At 40.3% G+C, this 27,927-nt stretch overlaps 3 protein-coding genes across 6 annotated transcripts; 1 reads left to right on the top strand and 2 right to left on the bottom strand.

Annotated features, from left to right (window-relative positions):
* Positions 1 to 593: 593 nt before the first annotated feature.
* Positions 594 to 22,461, bottom strand: RB195_021529 (uncharacterized protein; the record flags this gene model as incomplete). Of its 3 annotated transcripts, none has more annotated exons than XM_064208324.1 (15): positions 594 to 1,039; positions 4,008 to 4,173; positions 5,404 to 5,583; positions 8,155 to 8,247; positions 10,141 to 10,301; positions 11,046 to 11,149; positions 11,217 to 11,332; positions 12,309 to 12,432; positions 12,504 to 12,577; positions 12,632 to 12,712; positions 13,167 to 13,302; positions 13,359 to 13,509; positions 13,574 to 13,693; positions 17,512 to 17,677; positions 17,735 to 17,797. In XM_064208324.1, the coding sequence occupies 15 exons, from the start codon at positions 17,795 to 17,797 to the stop codon at positions 594 to 596; spliced, it is 2,181 nt and encodes a 726-aa protein (XP_064064205.1). The 3 variants fall into 3 exon arrangements, with proteins under 3 accessions (XP_064064205.1, XP_013297928.2, XP_064064204.1); XM_013442474.2 differs by lacking the exons at positions 594 to 1,039; positions 17,735 to 17,797 and adding exons at positions 22,125 to 22,335; positions 22,438 to 22,461 and having other exon boundaries at positions 4,000 to 4,173; positions 17,512 to 17,670; XM_064208323.1 differs by lacking the exons at positions 594 to 1,039; positions 4,008 to 4,173; positions 5,404 to 5,583; ... (10 more) ...; positions 17,512 to 17,677; positions 17,735 to 17,797 and adding exons at positions 19,480 to 19,561; positions 19,754 to 19,814; positions 22,125 to 22,335; positions 22,438 to 22,461.
* On the top strand, positions 14,847 to 15,257 carry RB195_021530 (uncharacterized protein; the record flags this gene model as incomplete). The annotated part of the gene is made up of 1 exon (XM_064208325.1): positions 14,847 to 15,257. One exon carries the CDS (start codon positions 14,847 to 14,849, stop codon positions 15,255 to 15,257), a length of 411 nt encoding a protein of 136 aa, XP_064064206.1.
* Positions 22,462 to 23,649: 1,188 nt separating the features above from the next.
* On the bottom strand, positions 23,650 to 25,281 carry RB195_021528 (uncharacterized protein; the record flags this gene model as incomplete). Of its 2 annotated transcripts, XM_064208322.1 has the most annotated exons (4): positions 23,720 to 23,827; positions 23,891 to 24,011; positions 25,086 to 25,159; positions 25,213 to 25,281. In XM_064208322.1, 4 exons carry the CDS (start codon positions 25,279 to 25,281, stop codon positions 23,720 to 23,722), a joined length of 372 nt encoding a protein of 123 aa, XP_064064202.1. The 2 variants fall into 2 exon arrangements, with proteins under 2 accessions (XP_064064203.1, XP_064064202.1); XM_064208321.1 differs by lacking the exons at positions 25,086 to 25,159; positions 25,213 to 25,281 and having other exon boundaries at positions 23,650 to 23,827; positions 23,891 to 24,075.
* Between the last annotated feature and the right edge of the window lie 2,646 nt (positions 25,282 to 27,927).

The following is a 27,927-nucleotide window of genomic DNA, read 5'->3' as shown; positions in this document are numbered from 1 at the left end:
TGAGCAAAAAAATTTCACGGAGACCAACTTGTTTTTTTTTTTTCTCAACCTCATCACTGTTCTGGCGCTTAAGCCTTCACTGATTAAAACACAATCCTCGCACCTAACCCAAGAAGCACGAATGAAATAGACACATCTACAAAATATACTTGCTTCATGAAGCGGAAAAAAGAAAAATACTGGAAATGAAAATCCAATATTCTTAGTCCTTATATGATTAGAAATACATTTAAATTTATATAGAGTAAAATAGAAAGAAGAACAAATCAAGATGAATTATTTGGACTTTATCACCTCAATAGTATCCTTGCCGGTAATATGGAGAAAATCACTCAGGATGTCAAAGAATGTACTGTACCGGATCCCATTTTCCCAAGACAACCTCCCTAGCTACCACACTAACATTCCAGAGGAAGTGCTGTGACAGTTTATTTTAAAAATAATAATACTGATTTTTTTTTTGAGTAATAAAATACTGGAGAAGTAGGACCCAAAACACCTGCTTGGAGTTTTCCTTTAGATTACCGAAAAACAAAGCATTTTTAAAAAGGTTCAGAGATAAAACAAGTAGGAAAGAAACTAACGCTAGAGAACTAGAAACTAGAGAAAAGATAACTTAAGGAAGGAAAACTTTCACTGTCATTGGTCGACTGAGTTTTTGATATCGAAGAGCTGAGGCTTTCCAAAGCGGTGTTATATTCCAGTTCGGAATTCTCCTCAGCGATCCATTCAACTGCGGTTTCAAGAAATTGCTCATTTTGCTCGAGGATTAAATCTTGTTCAGTGCTATTAAATACTGTTCTGCAGATCATTTCTTCAAAGTGTTTGTTGGTCATGGTGGTAGGCTGGTCGCCGCCAGCCCTTGGATCTTCCACTGCAAAGAGTCTCTTGGCTGTGAAGGGGATCCTGAATCCTTTGCTACGTTTATTTTCCATTCCCCCATGAGTCATTGTGTCGCTAGAGGTTCTATGAAAAAGACGTCGAATAGGATGTGCCACTTTGCTGCGAATCCGGTGGATAAGGGACTTTGGTTTCTCATCTATAAAGAGAACATTTTAATATGTGAACTTCCCATTCTGTAATGGGGGCGCTTTCGGGTTCTGCGTTTAACTTTTGTTCCCAAAATTGCTCGCACCTCTAGCCTTATCTAGGATTATTGCGGCACAAAAACAAATCAAAACTGAACTCGAAGAAATAATAAGAATGACTGCATAGGAATTTTGCTATCAGAGATAAAATTTGTAACTACTAGACGACTCATACACTTGAACTACTTCCAAATAATGTAAGTAATGAACAAAAACATTCGACTGCGCAAAAATTCGATGACATTGGAAGTATAACGGATATCATACAGATAAGTACACTAATCTATCCTATTAGAAACGGAAGAGCGTTGAAGAGAAAAATAGAATCATATAAGAATGTTGTTCCCTCACCAGCACGCACATTCGTTGCTCAATGAGACCAAAATAGAAACAACCGGATACGAAATCAAGATACACATTCACTCGCAATCTTTGCTTACGTGACTTCGCAGAATTCACGATGCGCCATTGGCCCACTTACATACGAAACAAATTTTAAACACAAATAGCGCAATGAGAGAGTTCCACTTATCACCACCCTCAAGTCCATGTCAAAAACTTTTGATAGTAGTTTTAGTTCATCCGATTTGACAACAAAATGGCAAAAAATTCGCAACTACAGAGCAACACAGAGCTCGCCTGATGCCACGAGAGGAAGGACGTTTTAGACCACTTCTCACTTCACTTTTACCTCACAAGTTATCGGAACTCGTACGCCGGCAATTTGTTTACCAATTAGAAATGTGGCAATAGAAATCGCCACAAACTAGGAGGTCAATGTGATAACTCCTACCATAAAATTAACGACAGTTGAGGTGACAGTGACAAGAAAGTGGTTTTTCCAGGGCAAATGTGCCGACGAGACAGAAAGTTCTCTCGGCTTCTTGTTTAAAATCTTTAACATTACAGCCCAAATAGTGTTCATAGCTCAAATATCACCAGAACGTCTCGTTTCTTCTCTGTTCTGAAAAGTATTCTTCCAAATCCCCTTTTCCTGCTCGGAATTTCGATAACATTTTCCATATGGATAAATGGACAATAAATGACTAAATGATATGGTATCCCCTAGAACTCTAGAATTAACTACGACAGCGCAGCTATTTTATGATATCTTGTGGCATTGCTAATCATGGAAACTGAAGAAGATGCTCTAAAAAGAAAACGCCAGAATAAATTTTCATGATATTTTCCTTATGTAATAGGTCCCTGTGGCGGGCAAAGAATGCAATTGCCATGTTGAGCAACCGCAAACTAGTCATTATCGAATTATTGGCAAGAATGCGGCGAAACACCTGCCATTAACTTTTCATTCTAGAACAAGAAAATAATTGCTATTTGAATGGAACTGAAAACTAAGCGTTCTCAAACCTTGATGAATTTCTTCATGACTGAATTTTGATGAAATTGCACAATGGATTGTTGCTCTCCAAAACTAAACCACCGAGATTACTTAGATCCAAGTTGCGATAACCACTATGGCTAGAATATTCCTGAACAACTGAGTTCTAACTGAGTTTTCACAACTCCCATGCTGTAAAAATCTTTTCTACTCCACAGTCTTCGTTTCTTCGCATGATAATTCCAAACGAGTGTTTCAGAACTCGTTGAGAAAAACTTCCAGTAGAACGTTGCATCATTCTGAGGTCGATAAATTGGCACTAGACTTGTTCAGGAGGATAAAAATACTGCCTTTATATATCGGTTATTCCCCGCAAGTCATTGTGTAGGCCAGACACGCGTGCATAAAACCGCGAACGATTCTGAATTAAAGTCGAACGCGTTGGCAATTTCAGTTCGTAGAAATAAACAAAAAGATTAATTAATATGATAATTAAATAGGAAATAAGGTATACATTGTTTTAATTTCATTTTTAATAACATCGAAACGGAAAATGAAGGCCAATGACTTGATTTTCGTAACACGATTTCAGTTCGTTGAAATAAACAAATCAATCAATCAGTACAACGATTAGATACGAAATTTTATATACATATATATACACATACATTATATATATATGTATATATAAATATATATATATATATATACGTTTTTCTGATTCCATTTTGGATGGTCTCAATGCGAAAAGGAAGGAAATGGGGTTTGGGTTAATGACTTGGCAGGAATGGCAAATTTACTCCATCGACATAGAAGCTGTCAACAGAAAAGGGCATACGAGAACACATACCACATACCAATCAACCCCGGAATTCAGAAAAAAAGATGGCAAATGAATGAATCGTGGTAAATATTTCAGCAAGACACAGGTAAAATGCAGCTACATGCGTCGCACTGCAGTTCACACTGCATCCTCATATTTACGGGAAATCGTATACAGCATGAAATTCTGAATTATTGAGAGTGCAAGAATTCGAACAAGGTCACGTAGGTGCAGGTGAAGAGATCACTCACTAAAGTGCTGTACTGGTAAAAGAACATCATCAGGTGATAGACAGTCATGCGCTCACGGAGTAACACAAAAGCAATGCATAAAAGGAAAAGTATGATACCGCTGAGCGAAACTCAGAACAACCGGCAGCACTTTTCATTCTTCTAGTTAAAAAAAGGACGCCACCAGAACACTGTTTAAAGATCTTTTTCGACTTCGAACAACAAAAAGAACACATTGAAATGAATTTGCACAAGTACAGTTCATAAAGCGAATAACGGTGCTCCGGTGACGCCTGAGGCAGAAAGCGTGTTCGGGGCAAATGAAAAGGCGTGGCAATGACTGCGAGGCGTAAACAAATTCACTCGCACAGCATCCACGATTCTGTCCTAGGACGAACACTTACACAACGCAGGAAAATGTGAGTGCAAGTACATTTGGCAACGGTAGTCAAATGCTCGCTTTTGCAGAACACTGCATGCTCAAATAAATTTCGTTTTTTATCTTCGATAAGCACCACATCACCTACCAGATGTCGTTGTGAAACAATCTGTTTGCCTTCTTCCAAGGCAAAGCGGATTTACTTTCAGTGCCGTGACGTCGCACCGTTGTTCATCGAGGCGTGCTGATTGCATCCTTGAGAGGAATTCGAAAAAGTCCTCTTGTTGATCATTGCATTGTCGCGACGCTCTTGCCTGGAATTGAAAATACACTTTAAAACATAATATAACAGCAATTTTATGAAAACACATGAAAATACTCCGGATTTCTAGACCTCAGGTTAGGTTTAACACTCTCAGCCGAACATAAAATAAATGGAAGTGTAGGACTGAAGGCTAGGATGAAATCACAATCGAGCCGTTTTTGTAGTCCCAAAAAAGGTAGACTGCATAGACTAAAAGGTTTGCTGTAAATGAACCTAGATTTCTCTAATACTGCTAGGATCAGAAAATGGCAAAAAGGTAGCAAACGTTACTTCTGCATATGACTCGATTTTGATCTCTTTAGCTAAACCTTGCTCCAAAAACATTCTGTAATATCTTTTTGATGCAAAAAAAAAGGAGAAAATTGTTCGAGTTCTCAGCAAAATGATGGGAGGCGAGAAAAAATGAAGAGATCGAAGAGTATTCCTAAAGAATATGAGACTAAAATACACTTCCAGAAAGGAGAAAGAGTTGCTTTTTGAGCCTTCTATCCTGCATTTTCACTCATGTTAGAAGGAAGTGAATACAGCATTACATTAATCTTAGTATTGTTGTATTGAAATGAATAAAAAAATGTACAACAATGACATACAATAAACACTTAATTGTGCCAAAATAATGGTACGAAAGTTCATTGCTCACATGAACGTTATGAATGAGAAACGCAAATTATCAAAATCTTACCTGGATGTTGTCAGCAATAAAAGTACAACTATGTCTTAAGAAAGACTGTCTGTCTTAATACATGGTTGCACACTTATTGCTGTCTTTCTTTAGATATGTGGAGATAAAAGAGGATAGAAGATGAAAAAATATGAAGAGTGTGGAGAAGGTGATAAATTAGTTGAAAAGCACTGATTAAGAATTTTGATCTAAAATTCACTAAGAAAACCAAACTTTCATACGATTTCATTAATTACTTTAACATGGCTCTAGAGATATTCCTTTTTTAGAATCCCAAGTATAGATTTCTAAAACCAGTCCACCTGCTGAATCTAGTCTCTAATTAAAAAAAGAACCATGAAATGAGAAATGGAAGAGATACGCGCTGCAGAGATAATGGAATAGCAGTTACGCTTGCGCGCAAAATGAACACACTAATTGGCTTGGCCATTTGATGGAGAGGGCAATGAAAAAAAAAGTATAACAAGACATACCTACTCTTGTATAGAATTGGGTTAATTCAATACGATTTTTGCACGCAATGAGAAAAAGACATACCTCAACTCCGACCGACCTCACACTAGGGTTCTGAACACAGATAGTTGGTGTTAACGGGAACGTATTTGACGAAAATCCGGAGCTTCTTTGATCACAGAATTCAACCCTTGGCTGGGGATCCTCAATTATGCGGCAGTAATGAGTGATAGGATCCGGATCAGCCGCGCTGTCGAATTGGACCTGAAATGTTATTTTTTACCAAAACATGGGACACTTCATTGAAAATTACTTCTTAGGGGCTCAATTATGGCCATACAAATGCAACAGATAATTGAGTTCAGAAATATTAATAAATATTGATAAGTGGCAATCTACAAAGATAAACGCTGCGGTTCGAAAGTACTCTAAGGTTACATATGCTGCCTAGCTTCTATGCTAAGAATCCACAGCAGACTTCAACAATAGTGTGTTCCTGAATCAAGTTCACGGATCTGTGTGATTTCACACATCGCAGTCTGAAAGTTGCGAACCTACGTGACTATATGGTAGACAATGGGTTAAGCGCAAACAAAAATCGACTATGTGTTTGTTCCGAAACACGTGTCCATTGAACGAACGAGCCGTTTGGACAATGCCAGGACATACTCGTTTTCTGAGAGAATACTCACATTCCTGCATATTTGGATGGGTTTTCGTGCATACAAATTCTATCCTGCACATCGGTGCTACCAAAAACGTGCAATAAAGGGGCTGACCGATAAAAAGGAGTTGTAGTTTCGAACAAAGAAGCTCCATCATCCTGGCACATACACAATATCCATCTTGGCACAGACTAACAAGCTTCATGCCCCCTGGTAAGACGGAAATCCAGAAAACAGCGCATTTGTTTCCTTGTTTGATGCAATATGCAATATAATGCAATACTGGTGTCGAGAATTCCTCTGACTCTAGAAAAGCATATGATGGGGCTAGAAACAGTGATGTCACAAGAGTTCTCAGGGCCACAAAAACAAGCATCTATCGATGATTTGCATGTGCAAAGCACACACGCAACCACTGGAATTATTTCTTGAAGAAGCGATGAAAGAACTCAGGAAGACGAGTTATAACATCATCGAGGGATAGGGACACATCATTCTTCAAACTCCATCTACTACACGGAGGGCAACAACAACTTGGAACATACGTCATTAAAGCTCATGGAATTCGTGCACCTGTCGATGAGGGGTTAAGCAATGACCTTCCCTAGAAATCAGAGCAGATTGAACTTTTGAGTTCACTATAGTGATAAAGATCGCCCTGAAACTCCCAATTGCGGAAGCACTTCATCTTTATCTTCAGAAAATTCCATTTCAAGTAAATCACATCGTTATTTTTCCGATGCTCATATAATCATGATATTATCTTCAGCGAGAAGAATTTTTCTTCTAGCGTAAGGATAAGAAAGCCACGAAGATCAGAAAGTGAAAGCTCAGACTATCATCGACTGTTGCATATCACGTTACTACCAGATTTTTGGGAGAAACGGTAGTAGATAACACCACGTGTACAACCAAGTGTCTGAACAATCTGAACGAATATCACTACAACAAGTACAAATAGCAGGGATGCTTAAAGTTTTAAAGTCCCAAAGAAGCGTCTACCATCGGAGAATCTTGAGCTTAAACACCAGTGAGGAGCAGTAGGAGCCGAAATTAAATGCGATGATCAGAACTTTGCAGAAAAGCGATGAAAGGAAAATACTGTCGAGACCAGAATATTGAAATATGTGAAAGATTCCAAAGCATCGCACTCGAAAAGATAAAATCCGAATAATAATGTCTGATGAAGCCACCATCTGCTCTCATAAACACTGAGATTCGGCCCCTAACGTTGTATGTATTGGAAGATAAGAACTGATTTGTTGTCAGAAGAACATTGCTCTTCATTAAGTAAAATCTGGTGAATTGGACGCGCAACGCATTTTGACGCCAAATATGATCGAACGAGAGAAGGTAGCGAACATATTCAACGAGATATAAAGCATTCGCCAGGATGAACGACGACCCGATGGTCAGATTTCTTTAAGCACCTAAGTGAGAAATATGACGCTCTTCGTGTGCCTTAAGCAAGCAACAAGAAAAGTAACAACTAAAATCACTTTTGAATCTTCAATCACTTGAGCTAATCGGAAATCTAGGGGAGAGATAGCTACACGGAGTACGGGTTCTGCTGCACATTCCTTCAGCAGGCTCGTAGTGGAAATAATACACACTTTATTTTCTAAATCCAACGCTGACACCTACAAAACGCACTCACTCCAATCACTCCTGAACAGCAGAGCTGAAAACACGACCTGTAGCTGCCATCGACTGTAAACACGATACAGCTTGAAATAGCCGGGCAGTTGGGACCTTTTTACATTCACTGTATATTGTATAACTTGTAAACTTCTCCGAAAGTTCGTCATGAGCGATCAAATCATTTCAGGGAAGTACTTATGCTTTACTAAACAACCACTACACGAATACCATCTGCAAACGCGAACATAGCACAGACAGCGGTGATGTAGGTCACACAAATGCAGTTTGCAGTCTACGGTGAAATACCAGTAACGACAATACCAACACCAGCAGCCAATATCACAAATAGTGTAACCACTTATCTCATTTCTTTGATGCTTTATCACTAGATTTCCAAAAAGAATTTCAATTCTACCACCACAGTAAAAGATATTCAACGTCCGTAAGAAAAGTGTCCAACTATTAGGAAAGGTCCAAAAACATAACAAATACGTAAAAAAGGAAGGAAAAAAACAGAAGATCAACTTACCAAACCGTTGTCGACGACAAATTCGCTTTTATTTTCCATGAAGAGTTTTAGTAAAGCTTCCTCCGAATGTTTTAACATGATTTCGTCACAGATCTGCAATAAAAAGATGATGCGAGGTTTTCAACAACACCTCACCTAATGAGAAAACGAAGAACGGAATTTCCTAATTCTTTCACAGTAGATTTTAAAATTTAAACGTTCACACTCAAGTTTTTTTTTTGCGGATGTTATGCAAAACACCAAATATTTGTTGGCAAAAGGATGTCTACATTGTTAGGAACCCAGTGTTTAAAAACTTCAAGTATTCAGACATAGTTGTGTACTACTTCCTTAAGCTGAACCAAGATTGTTATTGATCTTTATTCTGGCTAACGTTTCGGCGTCGTCGCCTTCTTCAAAGCCTGGAAAAATCAAAGACACGTGTAATCTACTCTCTCAAACGCCTCGTCATCCCACAAGATATGATTTAGCAAACAGATTATTTAAAAGCAACGTCAGAAAAGCAGACCAGCGCTTACCTTGATAGCCACGAAATAAAAGATACGAACGAGATAAAAGTGTCTTTGATTTTTCCAGGCTCTGAAGAAGGCGACGACGCCGAAACGTTAGCCAGAATAAAGATCAATAACAATCTTGGTTCAGCTTAAGAAAGTAGTACACAATCAAAATCTACGATGCCAAGATTTAAAGAAGGTCGAACTTGGAACTTACTCAGACATAGTTACTTCTTAAAACTAATGGAATAATTATCAAGAGAGGGTGAGAAAAGCCCGACGTGAACTATGTGACGCAGCAAAGGATTCAACACATATGCGCATCGACTCCATTAAATACGAGTGCTTTTTCAGATGATGAATTGGAAGCGATAATAGATATAGTAAAATCATGGCAATAACCTGAATTGCCAAGAAAATCCTCTTTAAAAATAAAGGACCTCCTATCACCAAAATGACTACGACCAGCTCTCAGAAGACGAGAAGAAAATGACCAGTTAAAGGAAATTGACAAGTAAGTCTTTGTAATCCCACGTTGATGACATCAATTAACATGAATTAGAAAACATTATCGACGATAAAAACGACATCGTTCAAAATCAGTTGGCCTAAAATGACTTGAAAACAAGAATATATGCACTGAAAATAGTAGGACAAAATGTCCATAAGAGTTACTGACTCGCCCTCACACTAATGCAAACCACCGAATATTCACAGCATGACAAAACTTTTATGTGCCCGAAGTTTTCCAAGTAGCCTTCCTATGGAGCTCCTACTTTCTTACGCAAGAGTAATCGCCTGACGGATTCTCGTAGACACTCTCAAGAAAAAGAAAAAACATCGTTGAATAACTGTTTGCAGGAAGATATTCAAATGTGCGCTAAAAATTCGGTTAGTAACAGCACTTCAAGATTAGACAAACTAAATCCACATGGAAAGTGATGTGATGAAATAAGCTTAACAAGACCAGATCAAGATGCGGAAATCGTGCTACAACAAGTTTCAGAAATAATGGAAGGAACGTTCTACAGGTGAACAACTATGCGCAAATAACTAACGGATTTAAAGCCTACTATACAGCGAAACCAGATGCAGAGGAATTGGAACGATCCCGAACAGCGAAAAGAACAATTCCTAGGATGCTTCCTATCGACTATCACCAATTAAAAATTAACAAATTTAGGACCCATATCGATTCTCCACAAAAGTTCGCACACCAATACTGGTATTAAGGGATTCGAGGCTAGTGTCCTTTACCATTCTAAAACCTAACAGCAAACACTATCCTTTAGTCTCTGTTTGTGGCATATCGATTCAACAACTGCTCACGACCGCCATCTTCTCGGGAAGAATGTGAAAGCGCAGTCCACATTCAAACTCACGGTCTTATCAAATCCACGAAACGCTGTCACCCAAGCAAGATTGAGAAAAATATTTCATTATACTGTACAAAGATATCCGACGTTTTGCGAAGTTAAGTTAAGTAACGAACCTGTTCAGCGAGAGCCCTGTTACATGCGAGGAAGTATGCAGCTTTTGGATATTGTTCTAAATTGGAGTAAACGGTGGCCAAAGACGTAAAACCACGAGCTTGACCTGCAGAATCACCCATAGACCGAGCAAGCGATAGATGTCGAATATGGTAATTTGCAGCTGAAAAGAAGTATATCATGTGATCAGCTCGAACAGAAAAGAATACCAAAACCTGTGATCGGAGGGTCGAGTTGAGGTAAGAGTCAGGTACAAAGATAATGAGTGTAGAAAGAGGTTAGTTAATCAATATTGTGCAATATCCAGCTTCATTAGAAGTAATTGCTCCAAAAAGACATGGAAAAGGAATTCTTTTAAAAACCTATTTCCACTCGGAGACTCGAAATCACAAAGGAAAACGTGTAAAATGAAAGGAACATGACAAGGGTCCTAGCTTACAGGTGTTTACTCATTCTCCAATGAAATAATAAAAGAATTGATTCATATAAACGAAGTAAATTTAGGAAAAAAATCCAGAGTTATTTCGTCCTAGCAAAAAACCAAATTTCAAATAATCTCCATCGCGCAATAGCTTAGGACCAAACTTTTCTTTCAGAAAATCACGATAACATCTAGAAAAAAGCAATTAATTTCGAACACGATTTGTATAGTTTCTGATTTGGAAGTCAATAACAAAAAGGCTTATAGTGGAGAGATATCAGCTCTCAAAACTTAATCCTATCAAATATTTCCCTTGAATGGGCTGACTTGTATTTGAGAAACTGCTAAAACTCAAACACTTTATAACTATATAACTCAAGTCAAATGAAAATGTTAGGTTACTAGTCTTTCATCCTCTTAGAAATACTGACAAAAAACTAGAGGGAATAAATAAAATTTGCCAACTGCCTAGTATAAAACGCTCACCTGATGAATATTGACGTAGCAAGGATGAAGCACTTCCAATATAGAAGCAGCACTGGGCTTCTCGGCCACGATCTCCTTTCTCCATTGCTAGATTAAGAGCCGATCTGAAAGCAGATTTAAACATTAATAGCGGAAAAGAAAGAAGGAAAGTATATGTGAGAAATGACAAACGTGTAGCATTCAATTCCTTTAGTGATTTCAGAGAGCAGAACATGAGCGTTTCCCAAATTAATGAAAGCTCTATACTTTGCGGTGTGATCGCCGAATTGACATGCAATCATCAAACGCTAAATAACCAGTTTTAATGGCAAAACAATCCAAATGGAAACTGATCATAATTGTTCTGCATAGATTGGAGCAAGCGAATGCCGAATTGCTGTCGTGAGCTAGGTGTTGAAGAAACTCCAACATTTCCTACTCCCGCATTCTGATCCCGTATGGACTGATTTTTATTTGGAATTTAACAAAAAGTTCAAGTTTTGCGTACACTAGTACTGAACTCCTTCTAGAAAGCTTATCTCATGTGAGATATAAGATTTTAACAGCGAAATAGCGCAGCACATTGTAACCAGATCATGTTTGATGTGATGTGAGACGGGTCAAAAATGACGCGCTTAACTCCCGCTGCTCATGGCACGCTTCTGGTGTGAGTCGTATAAAGGGTGATGAAGAGTGGAAAAGGGATATGTCCTTTTTTGAAATCCACCTCATTCTCGCCACTAGATGGCAGCAATAAGCCACTCAATTAGAAGCGAAACATAGAAAAAGCATAGAGTTACTTGGAACAAGAAATGCAGATATAACACTATCTTGTCTTGTTAGAGCTATGGTGCACCATTTGTAAAGATGTAGTCCTTCGAGATCTTGTAATCCTTTTCCTTTGTTTACACACCACACATGTAGTCTAGTTCATACGCAAATCACAAGTATTGCCATCATTTTACGTATGGAAAGGATATTTCCGCTAAATTTATTATCTCACTAATTTTTTTTTTCTGGGGAGGGTGGAAACCGACTAAGATGCGATATAACGATAGTAATTGTGATGGAATACCAATGAACGAATGCTCGAATTGGGAAATGAGTTCGAAAAAAATGAGATTTCTAAGCAGATCTAGAAAATAAAAGTGTGTCACTATGTTAGCCACTTATGGCTCGTACCACACGAAAATGTTGACACAGAGAAAAGCAAAGATAGTAACGTCATTTCAGGAGAAGGGTATGTAGGCGGAACGAACCAATAGAAAAAAAAGTGACGCAAACCTTTTCATGGCAATCAATGGCTCCTCGGTAATCGCGTAACAAATACAGTATATTACCAATGCATCCGAAAAGTCGTCCGACATTTACGTGGTCATTCAGCGATTGAGCAAGTTTCAAACTTTTCCTGGAAGAAAGGGAAATCAAACGAAATGGGAGCAAATGGTAAAAAAAAGAAATAAAGAAATTTAATAATACATGTAGTACTCCATAGCGGTGCGTAAATCTTCATTCTCGATGTACCGATTTTCTTCCCTAGGAGGGTGAGATTCCTGAATAAACAGAATAATAGAAAACCGAATAAAAATGGTCTTCTAATAACCTACCTCTTTTGATTTTTTAACATCGAGTTTTGCTCTTGCGTGATGAATTGTTCCTAGGTTGTAGTACGATCGGGACAAGCATGGCTATAAAAGAGCAGAACAAATAAATTCTAAGAATGACTGTATTTTTCACATGCTTCCAAATTCGTAGTAAAATCAGTCAAAAATTAGGACTTCATACGCATGTTCATTTTTGATAACAAAATTTCCTAGCAATGGTTATGATGACTAATAGTTACGCATAAAATGAAGCCCACATTTGTTCTTTCCTTCTTTCATTCTCCTTTCCCCTCCCTCTCTAATTTTTCTAATCTCTAAGTAATTTATTCTTTAAAAAATATGCGAACTTCAGGGAGTTCAACCATAGACTACGGGAAATTTTGTAGTTTTTACCACTTTATAAAAGTTAATTTACATGGAAAAATGATGGAATGGTATAGCGTTCACAGACCTAACTGTGTCCGATGAGGAAAAGCCTAGGGGAATAAGAATTAAATGAAATATCTTCATAATGTATAACAAGGAAGTAACAACTCACCTTATCGTCTAACTCTGTCGCTATAGAAAGTTGTTTTTTAGTTATATGTAATGCATCGTTGAATTTTTGTTTTTGTTTCATCACATTCCCCATATTCCCATACGCCTTAGCTTCTCCCAATCTATCGTTCATTAATCTAAAATGAGTTTTCACACAATAAAGTTTAAAAAACAAACAAATAGAGACACATACCTTGCAACGACGGCGTCATAAGCGTGATAAGCGTAAGCATTATCCATATCGTTCGTAGAAAAGTACGCATTTCCCAGTTGACAATAAATTGCGGATAGGGTAGGTAAGCTGTTTGTCCCCAAACTTATGGCTTTCAAAAATTTTGGAATGGCTGAAGACAGAAACACACTAGGTGTTGACAGTAAAAGAAACGATTCCAACCTAATAAAGCAGACCTTCGGTAAAATTCCCTTCGCGACAAAAGCGCTCCCCTTCTTTAGCGAGTTCAAGACATGCAACGGAAGCCTCATCGGCATTCCGCATTCCTTTAATGTATGGATCGAGAGCAGCTACTCCTAGAAACAAGATTCCGAAGAAAGTTGCAAAATTTTAGGAAAGAATGCGAAGAAATTTCAACAAGAGGAAAATTTTGGAAAATAGAGTCATTGTACCCTACAAAGACCACGAATTCAAAGACTAAGCTGAAAAGAACACTCAGCATTCAACCAACGTCCACGGAGGTAAGGTGAGGAGCCAGATTTAAACAAAATGTTTTACGGACCTGCAAACAACCTCCGCAAAGCACTTAAGCTTGATTGTGTAACTCACACAGACAAAACCTTTATTGGAAAACAGCTGTGAGTGAGGAGATTTGGAAAAAAAGACCGGTTCTTTACCAAGAAGAACACTATAACGCTTATATAAAATTCTTATTTCAGGATAAAATGAAAATACGCTGAAAGAAAACAAAAGGAAACCTCTGACGAGTACTCAGTGCTCGGCTTGGCTCAAACCCGGCGTGTGTCTAGATGTCACGCGTGCTCTGTTTCTCTGACGCTCTTACATACCAAGTGCAGTGACAAGGATCTTATTAAGATAGCTACTATAACCATCGATAAAATGACATGGTACCCAGAAACGTGGGAACAAGTTGTTGGCGAGAACGCACAACTCATTTTGACCTTTGGAATGGAAAAGGCTGTTGGATTATTTATACCTCTAAAATCAGGGTTGTTTTATATACTTTTCCATAGGGAACTACATTACAAGGCTTAGCACAGGAGACCTGATTTCTCTGATGGGACCTGTCTGACGAACTTTCGTCTCAAATGCAGCGTATCGCGAAATTGACGATGTTGGGACTCCATACGAATAAATTGGAATAAGGATGTAGCTGACGAGTATGACCTTGATCATGCTCAATGATCGCCCCGTACTAATTCAGGAACCACGGATCTCCTTCACTAGAGGATCACAGCTGGTTGGTAGCGAGGCGACTTCCCCAGGTAGGGTGAAGAGGGCTAAGCGCGGACCAAAAGCGACGTTGTGTCTGACCTGAGACACAGATGATTCACAGGAAAGGACTTCAAATTGCTTCTGCTCTAGCCGGATTCACTCATTCATAACACCCCTATATACGTGTATCGGTCTTGCCAAAAGCCCGCTATCAAGTTATTAGGAGGTGCAAGCGGACTGGCCGAGACGAGACGGCGCCACCCACTTAATGCCATGTATGGAACAGGAGAAGAACTATTCTTAGGAACATGCGACAGTAGAGGAGTTGGTGGAGTTGGTGTTCTTATCAACACGAGTATGGCAAAGATCATCGGCTCTTTCGAACAACTTACGACACGAATTGTACATCTGGGGGTGAGAAGCTATGGTCCAACGCCAGCTCTGACTACTTTCGTCGCTTACGCTCCAACATCAGGCTCATTACGAAGAAGAAGAAGTAAATGTTTCTATATGGACCTAAAGAAGTCTTACAGAGAAGATCATCAGAGGAGCTGGACATGGGAGTCACCCGGTAGAGTATACCGTAATGAAATTGAGCACATCACTGCCACTAAAAGGTTTTGTCTCGAAGATTTCGCTGTTGCGCCAAAGTACTATACGGAAGCAGAGAATCGCTTCCTCTAGGGAAGATAATCCTTCACAGTGAGAGAAAAAAAGCCGCTAAGTCCAAGGAACGAAGTCTGAAACAATGCTTAACTGGGATCTTTCCGCCACGTTAGCCAGCTTCTGGAAAGATTCTCTTGTCCACAGCATTGACGAAGAATATGAACGGGTCGCTGAACACATCCACTACTGTACCAGGAAGGTTCAGAGTTCTAAAATCACCAAAGGACGTCTGTCTTCGAAAACTCTTGAGCTTATATTCCAACGTGGAGCAACATGACCCCCCCCCCCCCCCCGAACCAAATCTCGCGTCCGAACTCGCTAGGCTTTGCAGAGAGGGAAAAAAAGAAGACCTCAAGGAGAGAACAGCAGAAGGTGTTGCCTGAAGCGGGAGAGACAGGAAGGACTGTTCGCAATAGCTATCGAAACTCCGTGAATCGTGAGATGAAAACCGCTCTCCGGCACCCAAACGGAACAACCACAGCATCGAGAAAGGGAATGGAGAAAGTCATTCACGACTTATACTTAGATCTCTTGGACAGCCACGTCCACTTGCGTCTTCACCATCTGAGGGAAGATGAATATGTCTTTCCAGGGGTCCTCCATTCCGAAGTCCGACATGCCGGCATGTCGGACTTCGGAATGCAAGAACCATGCTTCACCCCGTCCCGACAGAATGAAGCCTGAACATCTGAAGATCCTACCGCCAGTCGTACTCAACACACAGGTGAGGCTATTCACTTGTTATCTATCGGAATGCAAGTTTCCTAAACAATAGAAAACCAGCAGGACCGTGCTGTTGCATAGGAAGGGAGATTCACAAGACATCGGCAACTATAGCCCAATCTGCTTACCGTCTGTCATTTACAAGCTCTTCACAAGGGTAATCCTAAACAGGAAAGGAAGAACATTAGACGAAGGATAGCCATGCAAGCAAGCAGAGTTTTGTGAAGGATTCAGCACGATTGCCCACATTCATACTGTTTCGAAACTCATGGAACTATAGCTGGAGTACAAGATGCTGATATGTCTCACTTTTGTTAAATTTAAAGACCATAGACTCAGTTGAAAACGAAGAGGTCATGGGAACGTTGGAGACGGACCAAAGGGTCTCTACTCAGTACATAAAGATACTTCAAAGGTTGTACAATAACTTCACAACCAGAATTTAGCTATTTCACAAAAATATCATCATTGACAAGGGTGGGTATAGTGTAGCGGCTAGAGGTTCCGCTTTCTGCTCGATCGATCTTGGGTTCGAATCGGCCCTAGTGCTCACCAAGCCTTTCATCCCTACGGGGTCGATAAATTGGAACCAGACTTGGGCGCATCCCAAGTGGATAGATTAACGCCAGACACTACACTTTTACACTTTATCATCACTTAGTTATCTCGTTCATAACGCTTGTGCCATGCCAAACTGGCAGAATCCATACCTTTCTCGTTTCTCCAGAAATAGGCTTCGCTTTTTGTAATAATACAATGCCATTATAGATCTTGTGTTTGCATGTATAGCACCGGAGCAGCCCCTGAGGTGTCGCCCATAAAAGGCAGCCCAAACCAGCAGTCCCCATGAGCGCATTTCTTCAATCGCCGTCAGTTCTTCGTTCCGCTCAATGTTCCACAGTTGACCGTAACAAAAAACGTTAGGTTTTAGTGTTGTGCGCGAAAATTTAGTATCTCGAGGGTTTTCTCTCCGACAACACGCCTACAGTTTCTCAGACGGCGTATAGAATCCTTTCCTGGATTCCGCCTTTAGAACTCTAAGCACTAGCCCTTTTGAACAACCTACATTACCTCTCGTATCCAATAACTAAGCCGGAAAATAAAGCTATGTACAAAGAATCGGATCTGACATAATGAAGATGACCAATGGGAAGATGGAAGAAAGGAGATAGTGTAAGTTTGAAAGAAGGAATGCAGTAAAAAAGTAAAGCGTCCAGCGTTAATCAACCTACTCGAGACGCGCCAACGCCTTCTCTTCTATTCAGAATCTTTTGAATTTTTTCGAACGAGTGTCTAGCCTGCACAATCGCTTACGAGGTTAAACCGATGTATTAAGTCAGTGTTTTTATTATTTTTTTTTATTGTTTATAATAACTAGTACCAATTTATAGACTCGAGGGAAAGGAAAGGCTTGGTTGGCGCTATGGAGCTCTTGAGTCATTGATGGAGTGCGCGGTCGCAGCGGATCCTCTGATCAACTGCACTACAAAGACCAGTGTCTTCAAAAGGTTTCATAAACCTCAAACTATTCTGAAAAAGGAATACTCACGAAATATGTGCTCTCCTCCTACTGGATCTCCAATAGTGCGCAGGAATACTTTCTGTCTGGGCGTTCCTGAGTCGAATGCTCCAACTCGGTACCCATAAGACTTGTTTAGGCGGTAATATATGCAAGTTGTAACGATATTACGAGCTTCTTCAACGTCTCCTGAATGCTGCTTTTGAGCATAAACAAGCAATACTTATGACAAAGTTACAACCCCTGTTCAAACCTCGAACTTGCCACGTCTTGAATGGGTTGAAATAGAGGTTAGGACGATGCTTACATGTGACATCTTCGCCAGAACCACTTTAAACGTTAAACCGCTTTGTTACCGTTTGTACATATGTTCATTCAGTTATGCACCGCTATCGTGGAAGAGACTCAGATGTTCGCCTACATCAGCATGCCTTGCATTAGTTCCCACAGAACTGATGAGGTAAACGACCTTCCAAAGGTAGGCGCTAGTGTCTACCCTTGTCCGGATGACAGCGATGTGCATTTGGTGTTTTAGGCAGACAAAGTGTATGAGCTGCCTTGAATTCTCCCCAAGCACATATAGTCAACAGTTCTTTTCTGATCAACGATCAACGAACGACTTTACTGGAATGCGTGCGCTTTCTCTGCCTAAGACGACGGCGACGAAGTACTCTACAGTAGGGTCAAAAAGACATGAAGCACGGTGTTGTTGCGTAAGTGGCTGCGGTCGGAGTGGCGCAGTGGAGAAGGCACATGGGATCGAACTACGACGAGGATCGTTGTCAGCAAGATTCTAACCGATACGCTCCGCTGCACCGCTTCAAAGGCTGCCGCCTGCCCAACTATAGTTGGGTCAATACGACATGAAGCACGGACATTTGCGCAAGCGGCTGCGCTCGAAGCGGAGCGGTTGGGATCGCGTAAGAACCCACACTGCCGCCACTCACCTCTGCAGTTCGCCATGGTCCCACCTCGATTCCAACCGCTGTCTCGACCGCACCGCTTCCGAGCGCGGTCACTTATGTAACGGTCCGTGCTTCATGTCGTTTTGACCCAACTATACAACGTGTTTCATGTCGTTTTGACCCTACTTTACAATGTAGCATTGAATGCGCACAACTGCTATCCGAACAAATCTTTGTAATTCAAATCGAATTGTGAATGTGAATTCAAATCACTTTGTTGGATTTTGCGTGGGTGAGAGGTAGGTAAAGCATAACACATTCAAAGATGATCCATCAAATATTTCACATCTTCTGTACAATTTCTATTGTTCGTTATGAAAGAATGTCTCTTTCAAAAGAAAGTGAGGCTAAAAGCTCTTCTTCAAAATTTATGAACGCCAAATAGTGCCCGACTCTTAAGAAATCCACTTAAGATCGTTGTCTTACATTACACAGTACAGTTGTTGATTGCTTATATCCAGCACATATCAATGGTTTTTAATTATGATATGGGTCACCTCTGGTAAGACTGGTAACGTAGGATGTTCTTCTATTGAGTCTTAACAATGAAATTCAGAGTAGGTCAATAAGTGGAGCTGACAATAATAGACAGGATATACTCACTAATGAATAGGGCTCTTTAGAAGAAAATATGGTGGCGAAACTAAAAAGATGAGCGTGGTCTTCATGTTGAGAGTTGAGTCAATTTGTGGGTTAAACACTTCAATAGTGATTTCTCACGGGGGTACATACATAAGAAGAATATAGTATATCGCATATGTTCTCGTCATTCAGTGATTTTCTGAGAATATTGAGCATACACGCTTTATTGATCGGCGAAATGGTGAAATAAAGAAGCAGTGACGACTTTGGGAACCACGACCTAATTGATCTACGATTTGTTGGGACCTTTTCGATCTATGATATCAACGATTAAAGTGAAGGAGAGACTACAGTTATGCAGCTACTAATACAGAACAGTCATCAATAGCTCAGAGCGCAGCTACTGTAAATCTCCTCTGGAGATGACCTTACTTCTTTGGGATGACCGCCTTTAGAGCTGTTTAATTGCTCTGGTGAGTGGTTGTGCACGTGTTGATCTTAGGAGATCACAAGCGCTCTCGACATTTTGCTCTCTGCACGAAAGGAAGATGAAATTTGCTCCCGGTAATATGCAACACACAGTAGTGTCACTATGTGACACCTCACCGCGCTGAAATAGTGTGCATGGCGTGGAGGGTGCACCATCTCGGTGCACTGAGGTCCCTTTCAGGGCGACGGTTAGCTCTCGCAAACGATCATGAGGCAGTGGGATGCGGTGGACCGACCGTATACGTGTCATCATCTTTTCGTCATCGATCACCATATGATCATCGTAAAAGTTAATGACTGAAATTGATGAAAGTACATAGGAAATTCCTTTTTATGCCACGCATGTACAACTTTGGGAACAAGTACAGTGAACAAATCTAAAAGATACTGGACGGGATCTATATAGTTCCACGTTTTCCTTAGTAGACGGGTCGTGAGACGTTAAACGGTGAGCATTGAAGATGCCAGCTCCTGAGGGAAAGACTCCGTCAGAAGCTGATGTACGACTATCTCGACTTCAAAAAAGGTTAACAGGCCGATTTCTAATTGAGCTGTACTGTGTGCAGTGAACTCAGTGCAAATGAGGACATTCTCCTTCACAGTAATCTATCTTCCGATAAAACAAACTCCTATCGTAACAGAAGACAACATTACAATAATGAGAGAAAGTGCAACAAAAAAGAAAGGACTGCTGAACTGTGATGTCACATTACTCGGATGAAATGCTCATCGCAAAATGTGCAATCTACACAAATCTATATCTAAAGCCGATGTTGCTCTGTAATTTTGAGTTTAGATGTTATTAAAAACGCTTCCAGAGGATTATTATCGTTTACTTGTTTCTTACCGCTTCTGAATTTATTCATTGCAGGAGTCGTGAATTAGTTGATATCGTTGGAAAGTTGAGACATAAAGCACCAACAACACGTGTAGAATCAGCAGCTTGTATATTCCGTCATCCAGATGCACATAATTTTCGACGACTGCGATTCAGCTTATTTCGAATAAATCTAGTCTAGAAAGTCTAGAAACTTATGCGGGAAAATCGAGGAACTGCGTCCGAATTATTCGACTGAAAAAAAGTAAATTCCAATTCAAAATTCAAATTCCTAGTACCAACTTGATTGCTCTCCACATTTACACAATCATTGACGTAGTAAATCCATACATGCGTCCTTGATTTTCCAACACTCCAACAACAACCAAGTACAACAAGTTTGATATAGAAGATCGTGTAATATAATCCAGTCATACACCGGGACAAGTAAAAACAACCATGTTTCTTAAAAACTTGCAAGCTTCGTAGTTACAGCCTCGTCATGCTGTATTTGTGAGAAATCTATAGGATCTGAAATTGTTCTGAAGCAAAACAAAACGAGAAATAAACCCATGAAATGGGGATATCGTGGGTACGAGAGTAAAGAGTGAAGATATAATGGATCTGTTACAGTCATTAGACGGACCACTTAAAGACATCACCCCCGAATCTGACGTGATATAGATTTCCGATCATCAAAGACTATACGGGATCGTAGATTACAGAAACGGGGCGGATTCCGCTCATTTCATCCTGATCGTAAAAAAAAAACAAAAGATGGGGAGTCGAGCGTTCTGGGGGCGTGAGCGTATTTTCTACAACAAGTTCTATTGGAGCACGCCAGCCTTGTGCACGCGCTGCATCTTCCGGGCCGTTTTTTACTACAATTAGGAGGAAATGGACGGAATCACCTTCTTCCACACAATCTACGACCTCGTATAGGCATAGCCCACCCGAAACCCGCACCATCCCAGATTCGTGATGCCTTTGATCATGTAAATCACCCAAGTCAAATTCTACGCCCATTTTCAATCAGAGTCCAACGACAGGTGAGGACTGATGGTTGGACAGACATCAAGCAGACATCAAGCAGACATCAAGCAACTATTATGTTCCAACAATGCTAGTTTTCCTATTTCACCCTATATTAGTATGTTGGAGATACACTGAAAAGGAATAAAGGAGAAATCAGATTTCTCGACTATCAGTAAAGACCAAGCTCCTGGTGGTTTGGTTATCGTGTACGATGGTTGTGGTTTGCATAATCATAAATTGTGGTTTAATCCCTACATACAACATGAGAACTGCTCTTGTAGAAATAGCGCTAATGGTCCCAACAAATATCACATTTGTGTCATGCTTACTATTACGTATAACATAGACATACACCACTACGCAACGAACAAAAAAAAAACAAACAAATTAATTCGCCGGTTTCAGAGTTACAGTTCAAAAACGCATTGTCGTTAAATGTAGCAAATAATCCTAGGGTTCTCATTAGACTTCATTTCTGAAGACAAAGTAAAGATTTTCAAATTAATCTACAGGCCTTGACCCCATTATCGTAGTGTCGCATTAGAATAAATGTTCGTATGTACACTCATTTTAAGCTTCTATATTTCTGTACTTTAACATCTGGCAACACGCGTGGGCATCGAACCCTCGTAAAAATACGATCCGTGGCATATGAACTGGTGAATGAACTCTGATTCAAAGAACATAGTAGAAATACTGATTAGAAATCTCTAACAACAAGATAGTATCGCAAAAGACCATGATCTTTCTCTTACCATCAGCAAACCTTGCAATGATTCTCTCGTCCATTACATAGTCAATTTCTGCACTGGCTTCGACGCGCTCGTCTTCCCGTGGGTCCTCCTCGTCGAGCGGTTCAAATTCCTCGAAGACACTTGGCAAGGGCGCAGGCGGTGTTGCGGGTGGCCAGGTACCATTTTCCACATAGTTGTAAATCTTTTCCTCAAGCTCTTTCGGCATGAGCAGCTAGAAATAATTGAAGTACGAATAGAAGGAAATGGACTGAAAATGAACTGGAGTAAGATGTTCGAAAGTACTTAGGAATCTAGAAGAAGTGAAGGAACTCACAGCAGTTTCGCAGTCAGAATCCATTTATGAAACCCTAGAAAAGGAAAGCTGGTTACGTGATTTATGGATATGAAAAATCAACTTCAAGTACAATCGACAATGACGTATTCGATGAAAATTGGAGACATTGCTGCAATTTTTATTCCAGCCACAGATGTATACAAATACAACCAAATTTACTACAAGGAGGCAATTGGTATATGTGAGTTTCCAAAGAAGAAAGCTCAAGTCCCGTATGAAGCAAAGCTGAGGATACATTCACATCATATGAACTGATGGAATCCTCCTTACTCCCGACACATTTAGAACATTTAACACTGCAGAAAGAAATTATTCTAAATAGATTGACCTGACTAATCAAAATCATGCGTTGCAATTACTCGCACTGAAATCGTACCCTGAAGCGTACCACATGTGGGAGAGAATTACGTCATTTATTTCCTCATCTAAAGAATTGTTTTCATATAATCCTGCCACAATTGAAGAGGAATAGAACATAAGGAAATGTCTTTATGGCTCCTGGCCTCTTCGTCTTTGTTTTCTTTTTTGCCACTTTATTGGTCCAATAACACATTGAATTGAACTGTCGGCCCGAAAATAATAATCTATCTTAGAAGATATGGTGAAATCAAAATAATCAGCCATTTCGGTGGTCACGATTATCCAGACAAGTAGACTGAGCAGCGTAATATCACAAAACATGGGAACTTGATGAAAGCCCATATTGTATAGTACGCTGTAGTAGAAACATTGTGATAGTATTTTGATGGACAAAGGACAAAGTGGTCGGCGATTATCAACACTATACTGAACTTCAACGGATTCGACTTCAATGCAGAATTGTCTGAGGTTTTATTAACGCGTACGCAACGTATGCAATGCTACATACTATACCTATGCGACGTAAACGTATACTTGCGTGGTTCAACTAATGTACCAAGTCAGTGTTCATGTCCTGTCATACAAGTCTAGCTCCTGTTTATCGACATCGAAGGGGTCAAGCTTCCTGGCCTGAGGCGGTTTTCACGACAGCGCATACGCAGTTGAACTTGATACCACTGCGCCGCAACCGCTGCAAGACAATAAAATTTAAAAACATTCGCAATGCTGCAAAACGATCAAATACTTGAAGAAATTTTAACGTGGTCGCATCCAATCCTTCACTGCAGCTACATTTTAGGTGTGCAATGTTGCAGTACATGTTTTGTCCTCTCACAGTGTCGTGTCATTCTTTGGATACCGAAAGGGGTAAAAGAATGGCCAGGTGATCGGATGAAAAAAGTCAACTTGCCAGCCAGCAGCTTGGTGTACATCCAAACATCTTAATGCCGGGCAGTTTGTTGCACCATCGTGTTCCAATCGTAAACGATATATAGTCATGTGCGACTGGCTAAAAAGAAGATAAAAAAGATAGAAAATCATGAAACCTTAGCAATTCTTAGCTTACACATACACAGATCCGAGACTTGCTAAGAAAGATGGTTCCTTTAATTGCTCCAAGCTCCACAGGGTATAGGTAGTTGGCAGGAAATTGGTGACGACGTACAACATGCAGTCGGCGGTAGTCATCTTCGCTGTAAGAACCGCGAAACCGCGACAGGTCCCTCGCAACCCACGTTCTTTCGGGCGTCTCCCCATAAGTTGTTAACAATATTCGAAACCCCAGTATATTGAAATGCGAAAGGACTTCTTCTCGCTTCGCTTTGTCGGACAGTCATTAGTGGAATATTTTTCCTACTACGGAAAGTCAAGCAGTGATCGTCAGAACTGCTTCGACGAAGCTGAATTACGAAGTTTCATCATCAAGAGTGAGGGCCTGCCTAGAGACAAAAGTCCCCTAACAAATGCGAAAAAAGCGTGCACTGGCTTCCCCACCCCTACTTCAACTTTTGAGAACTGATCTGTTTTGTATCTTTGCGGAGGTAGAAACCGAACTTGAACCAAGATATAGTCGAGTCGACAAATGAACCACCCACTTGATTGGAAGTGCTCAGTAGCTCTGGAGCCTCCCATAGGCCGTTGTTGTAATGTGGTAAACACTGTTATATTCGTATGCGTAAACATAGCATTAGCTTTTAACATTTGCGTTTCCTTCACAATTCCATTGACTGTTCTGTCTCAAGACTGTGATTGTCACTACATTCTGTAAGGACTACCCCCAGGCACATCATCTTGATTTCGATGGACTAAAAAATATCAGTTACACCTATTTCGACTATTTTGACAGTAAAATATTCTGCATTACTGGTTTTAATTCATACTAAGTTATAACGGTGAAAAATAAATAGAAGGTCTCAGTTTTCGTGAGGAGCTTGTTCAAGATCTATTCAGTAGTTGTTAAATCTCTGACATATTGGCAATGCGAAGATGAGGACTTTGTCGCACATTCTCTTACAAACAGCTCTTCAGACTAGGATAAGGAAAGGAACATCGATCTCTAGGGAACCGAAATTTAAAATCCAGTCAAAACATGTAAACGGTCGCACTCGTTTTAGTAAACTCGCAGATAACTGCGAGTGCATCATTACAGCACAGTTACCAGCTAACACACAGCTAGAGGACGTAAACTAACTGCTGGCTGTGCTGAGAGAGCGAGCGAGAGTCCCCCCTACACTTCAAACGGCTCTGAACTTGAGAGCCGAACTTACCTTCCTTGCTCCCACCGCCGCCGCACGCGAAGAAGACAGGAGGTCAAATGAAGATAATGAGGCCTCGGGAAGTCCTAGTCCACGTGTGATACGTGGCAACTACACGCCGCACCTCCGTTGCAAGTACATCCTGCAACACCTCTATCACAACTACACGCCGCACCTCCGCTGCAACTACATCCCGCAACACCATCATTGCAACTACACGCCGCACCTCCGTTGCAACTACATTCTGCAACACCATCGTTACAACTACGCACTACCTTCACTACAACTACATCCTCCAACACCACAACGTGCATAGAGTTAGATTTTGGAGTATATTGGTACATATTGAAATGGTTCCATGTAAAAGGGTTGAACTAAAGAAAACAGAGACAAATTGTAGTTCAAAAGATAACATAGATATCCCTTGATTTCATTAACTTCGTCCTTATGAAGATTATGTAACCCAGTTGTGGTCATCTCGCTCTGTGCTCATTCCTCACCCATGTAATGAAACCGAGTCTTTTTGTGCAGTTTGTGTTGAGAATAATATAATGTTAAGAGTATTCATATCTAGCTCAGTCCCCCTTGAATCGATTTGGAATAAATTTTGCTCACAAGTATGTTGGGGCAGTGCGCAAACAGCAGGTTATCGCCCTCACCGAGGTACTTTTCCCTGTTATCGCATATCCCGATCTCATTGGTTTTGGGTTTTTGGAGTAAGGGGCATGTCCATGTCAAGCAGGGTAATAGCATGCGCCGATTACTGACATGCTAACATACTGATCTACTTGTCCACAGTACCGATTTCAGTTATTTTCCCTTTACACTATAAGTACATACAGCTGGGGTTTTAGCATACGTAGACTGGGATATATAATGGTACTTTGAATGGAAGCATCCGTATTATTTTCTTTTTTTTTTATTTCTCTATTGTATCATAACATTTTCGATGTTCGGATCTCTGAATCTTCGTCGCTGTAATCGTGTGAAAAAAGCCGTTTCCTCAGGGACCTGTTCAGGTAAAACTAATGAATAGGGGGTTGAGGGAACCGAAGCGTGTTCAAGGGTGCCACGTTCTAACATAGCTCGCAGGAAATACAGCAGTTCCCATACCTTTTTTCAGCACGATTAAGGGAAATTGAGCGCTATCACGCTCATACTCGTAATCTACAGCCTGAACTCTATATTGTCCACGAGAGATCCTTATTTATATATCTCATGAAACGCTGCCTTTAAAGCTTGCAAATTGGTGTTTTACCATACGTTGATTGCAAATATGATGATAACTTTGTGTTAAAACGCTTATCTGGTGGTTTTTATGCACTTTCCCCGACAAATGTCCACCAACTAGAGTTCTAGCTAAGTGGCATTCTTTCGTCAAAGAATACTTCCAAAGACATGTAAGTTATCATCTCCTTGCAGCAGAAACTTCTACTTTGTAGACAACTCGTCGCCGCAATAGAACATTCTTCAACAGTCTTCTATGCGCGAAGATTCTCACAATTCTGGAACAACAACACGGAACAAGAACATTTTTCACCTTCCATTTTGAATATCATCCTACACAGTTAAGCACATTTGACCAAAAGATTCCTTGCGATATCGAACTACCTGTATTTGTTGTGAAGATCTTCGTTTTCACCAGGAACGATTCATATCGCCCATTCATGAGGAAAAAAAAATCACATTGAATGCTCATGTATTATTCACTTTGTTCTTTCCACATTGTGGGGATTTTGTCGTACCAACTTCTCTGATTTACTGTTCAATCTTTCTTTGAAATCTGCATTAAAGCTAATACAAGAAATCGATTCACTCTTGAAGACGAATCCTATTTTGAAGGTAATCATTTCTTGTACTTCAAAACTGTGTCCAGTGTAATACTAAAGATACCAATCCTAAGGAGTTAAAACTTACCTCCTTTGAAGCTCTACAGTGAGCCGAGAATACGAAGTGTATGACTCTACCTTCTTACCGAGGTTCCGAACATGTTTGCTTCCATGTAAGCGGAAGAGATCCCACTTGATTTTGAAAACTTAGCTTTTGTTGTGGTCGTTTCACGTGATTATACAGATACTTGTTTCAATGTGATGTTTTTGAATTTTGCTTGTCCTCAATAGGCCTTTTTACGACAGAGCTCAGATAAAACTCGATAATGACAAGATTGGGGAAGAAGGTACAAACATGCCCAGGCACAATTCGTAGTTTGATGTCAGAACAACACAGACGAATCTAGAGTTAAAGGCATCACCATACGAATCTGACGTGAAATGGATTTCCGATGCGCAAAGACTGTACGAGATCGTAGATTGCAGAAACGGGTGGAATCCTGTTCATTTCTTCTTGATCGCCGTAAAAAAACGCCCTCGTAGAGGCGGCTTCGAGCGTTCCGGGGCGCTATCTTCTACAAAGGGTTCTACTGGAGCGTGCCAGCCTTGTGTACGCGCCGCATCTTTTTACGGCAATCAGGAAGAAATGGACAGAATCACCCTCTTTCCCAAAGTCTACGACCCAGTGTAGGCGTAAGCCACCTGAAACCCGTACCACCATAGGTTTGTGGGGTAATGCTTTGAAGTAAGAAAAAAGAGGAGTACTAATAAAAAGGAATAAACATGTCAGAATAGTTGGTCTTAAGGAAAGCGATGTTAGAATAGTTGGCAAACGTAATGAATATCAAATTCCTACATATTCCATTGAATGAATTTGAACAGTCACACCCTGAAGTTGGGCATGAGACGGCCCAAATGCAAAGTTGACTGGGGTAGCTATAAATCGAGTTTTTTTTTTAAACACTGGTCGAGAACCAAAAGGAATCATCATGTTGAACAGACTTTATTGGTCGTAAGTGCTGATG

The sequence above is a fragment of the Necator americanus genome, chromosome X (genome assembly GCF_031761385.1).
Source record: "Necator americanus strain Aroian chromosome X, whole genome shotgun sequence".
NCBI classification, from domain to species: Eukaryota; Metazoa; Nematoda; class Chromadorea; order Rhabditida; family Ancylostomatidae; genus Necator; species Necator americanus.
This window is presented reverse-complemented; position numbering and strand designations above follow the sequence as displayed.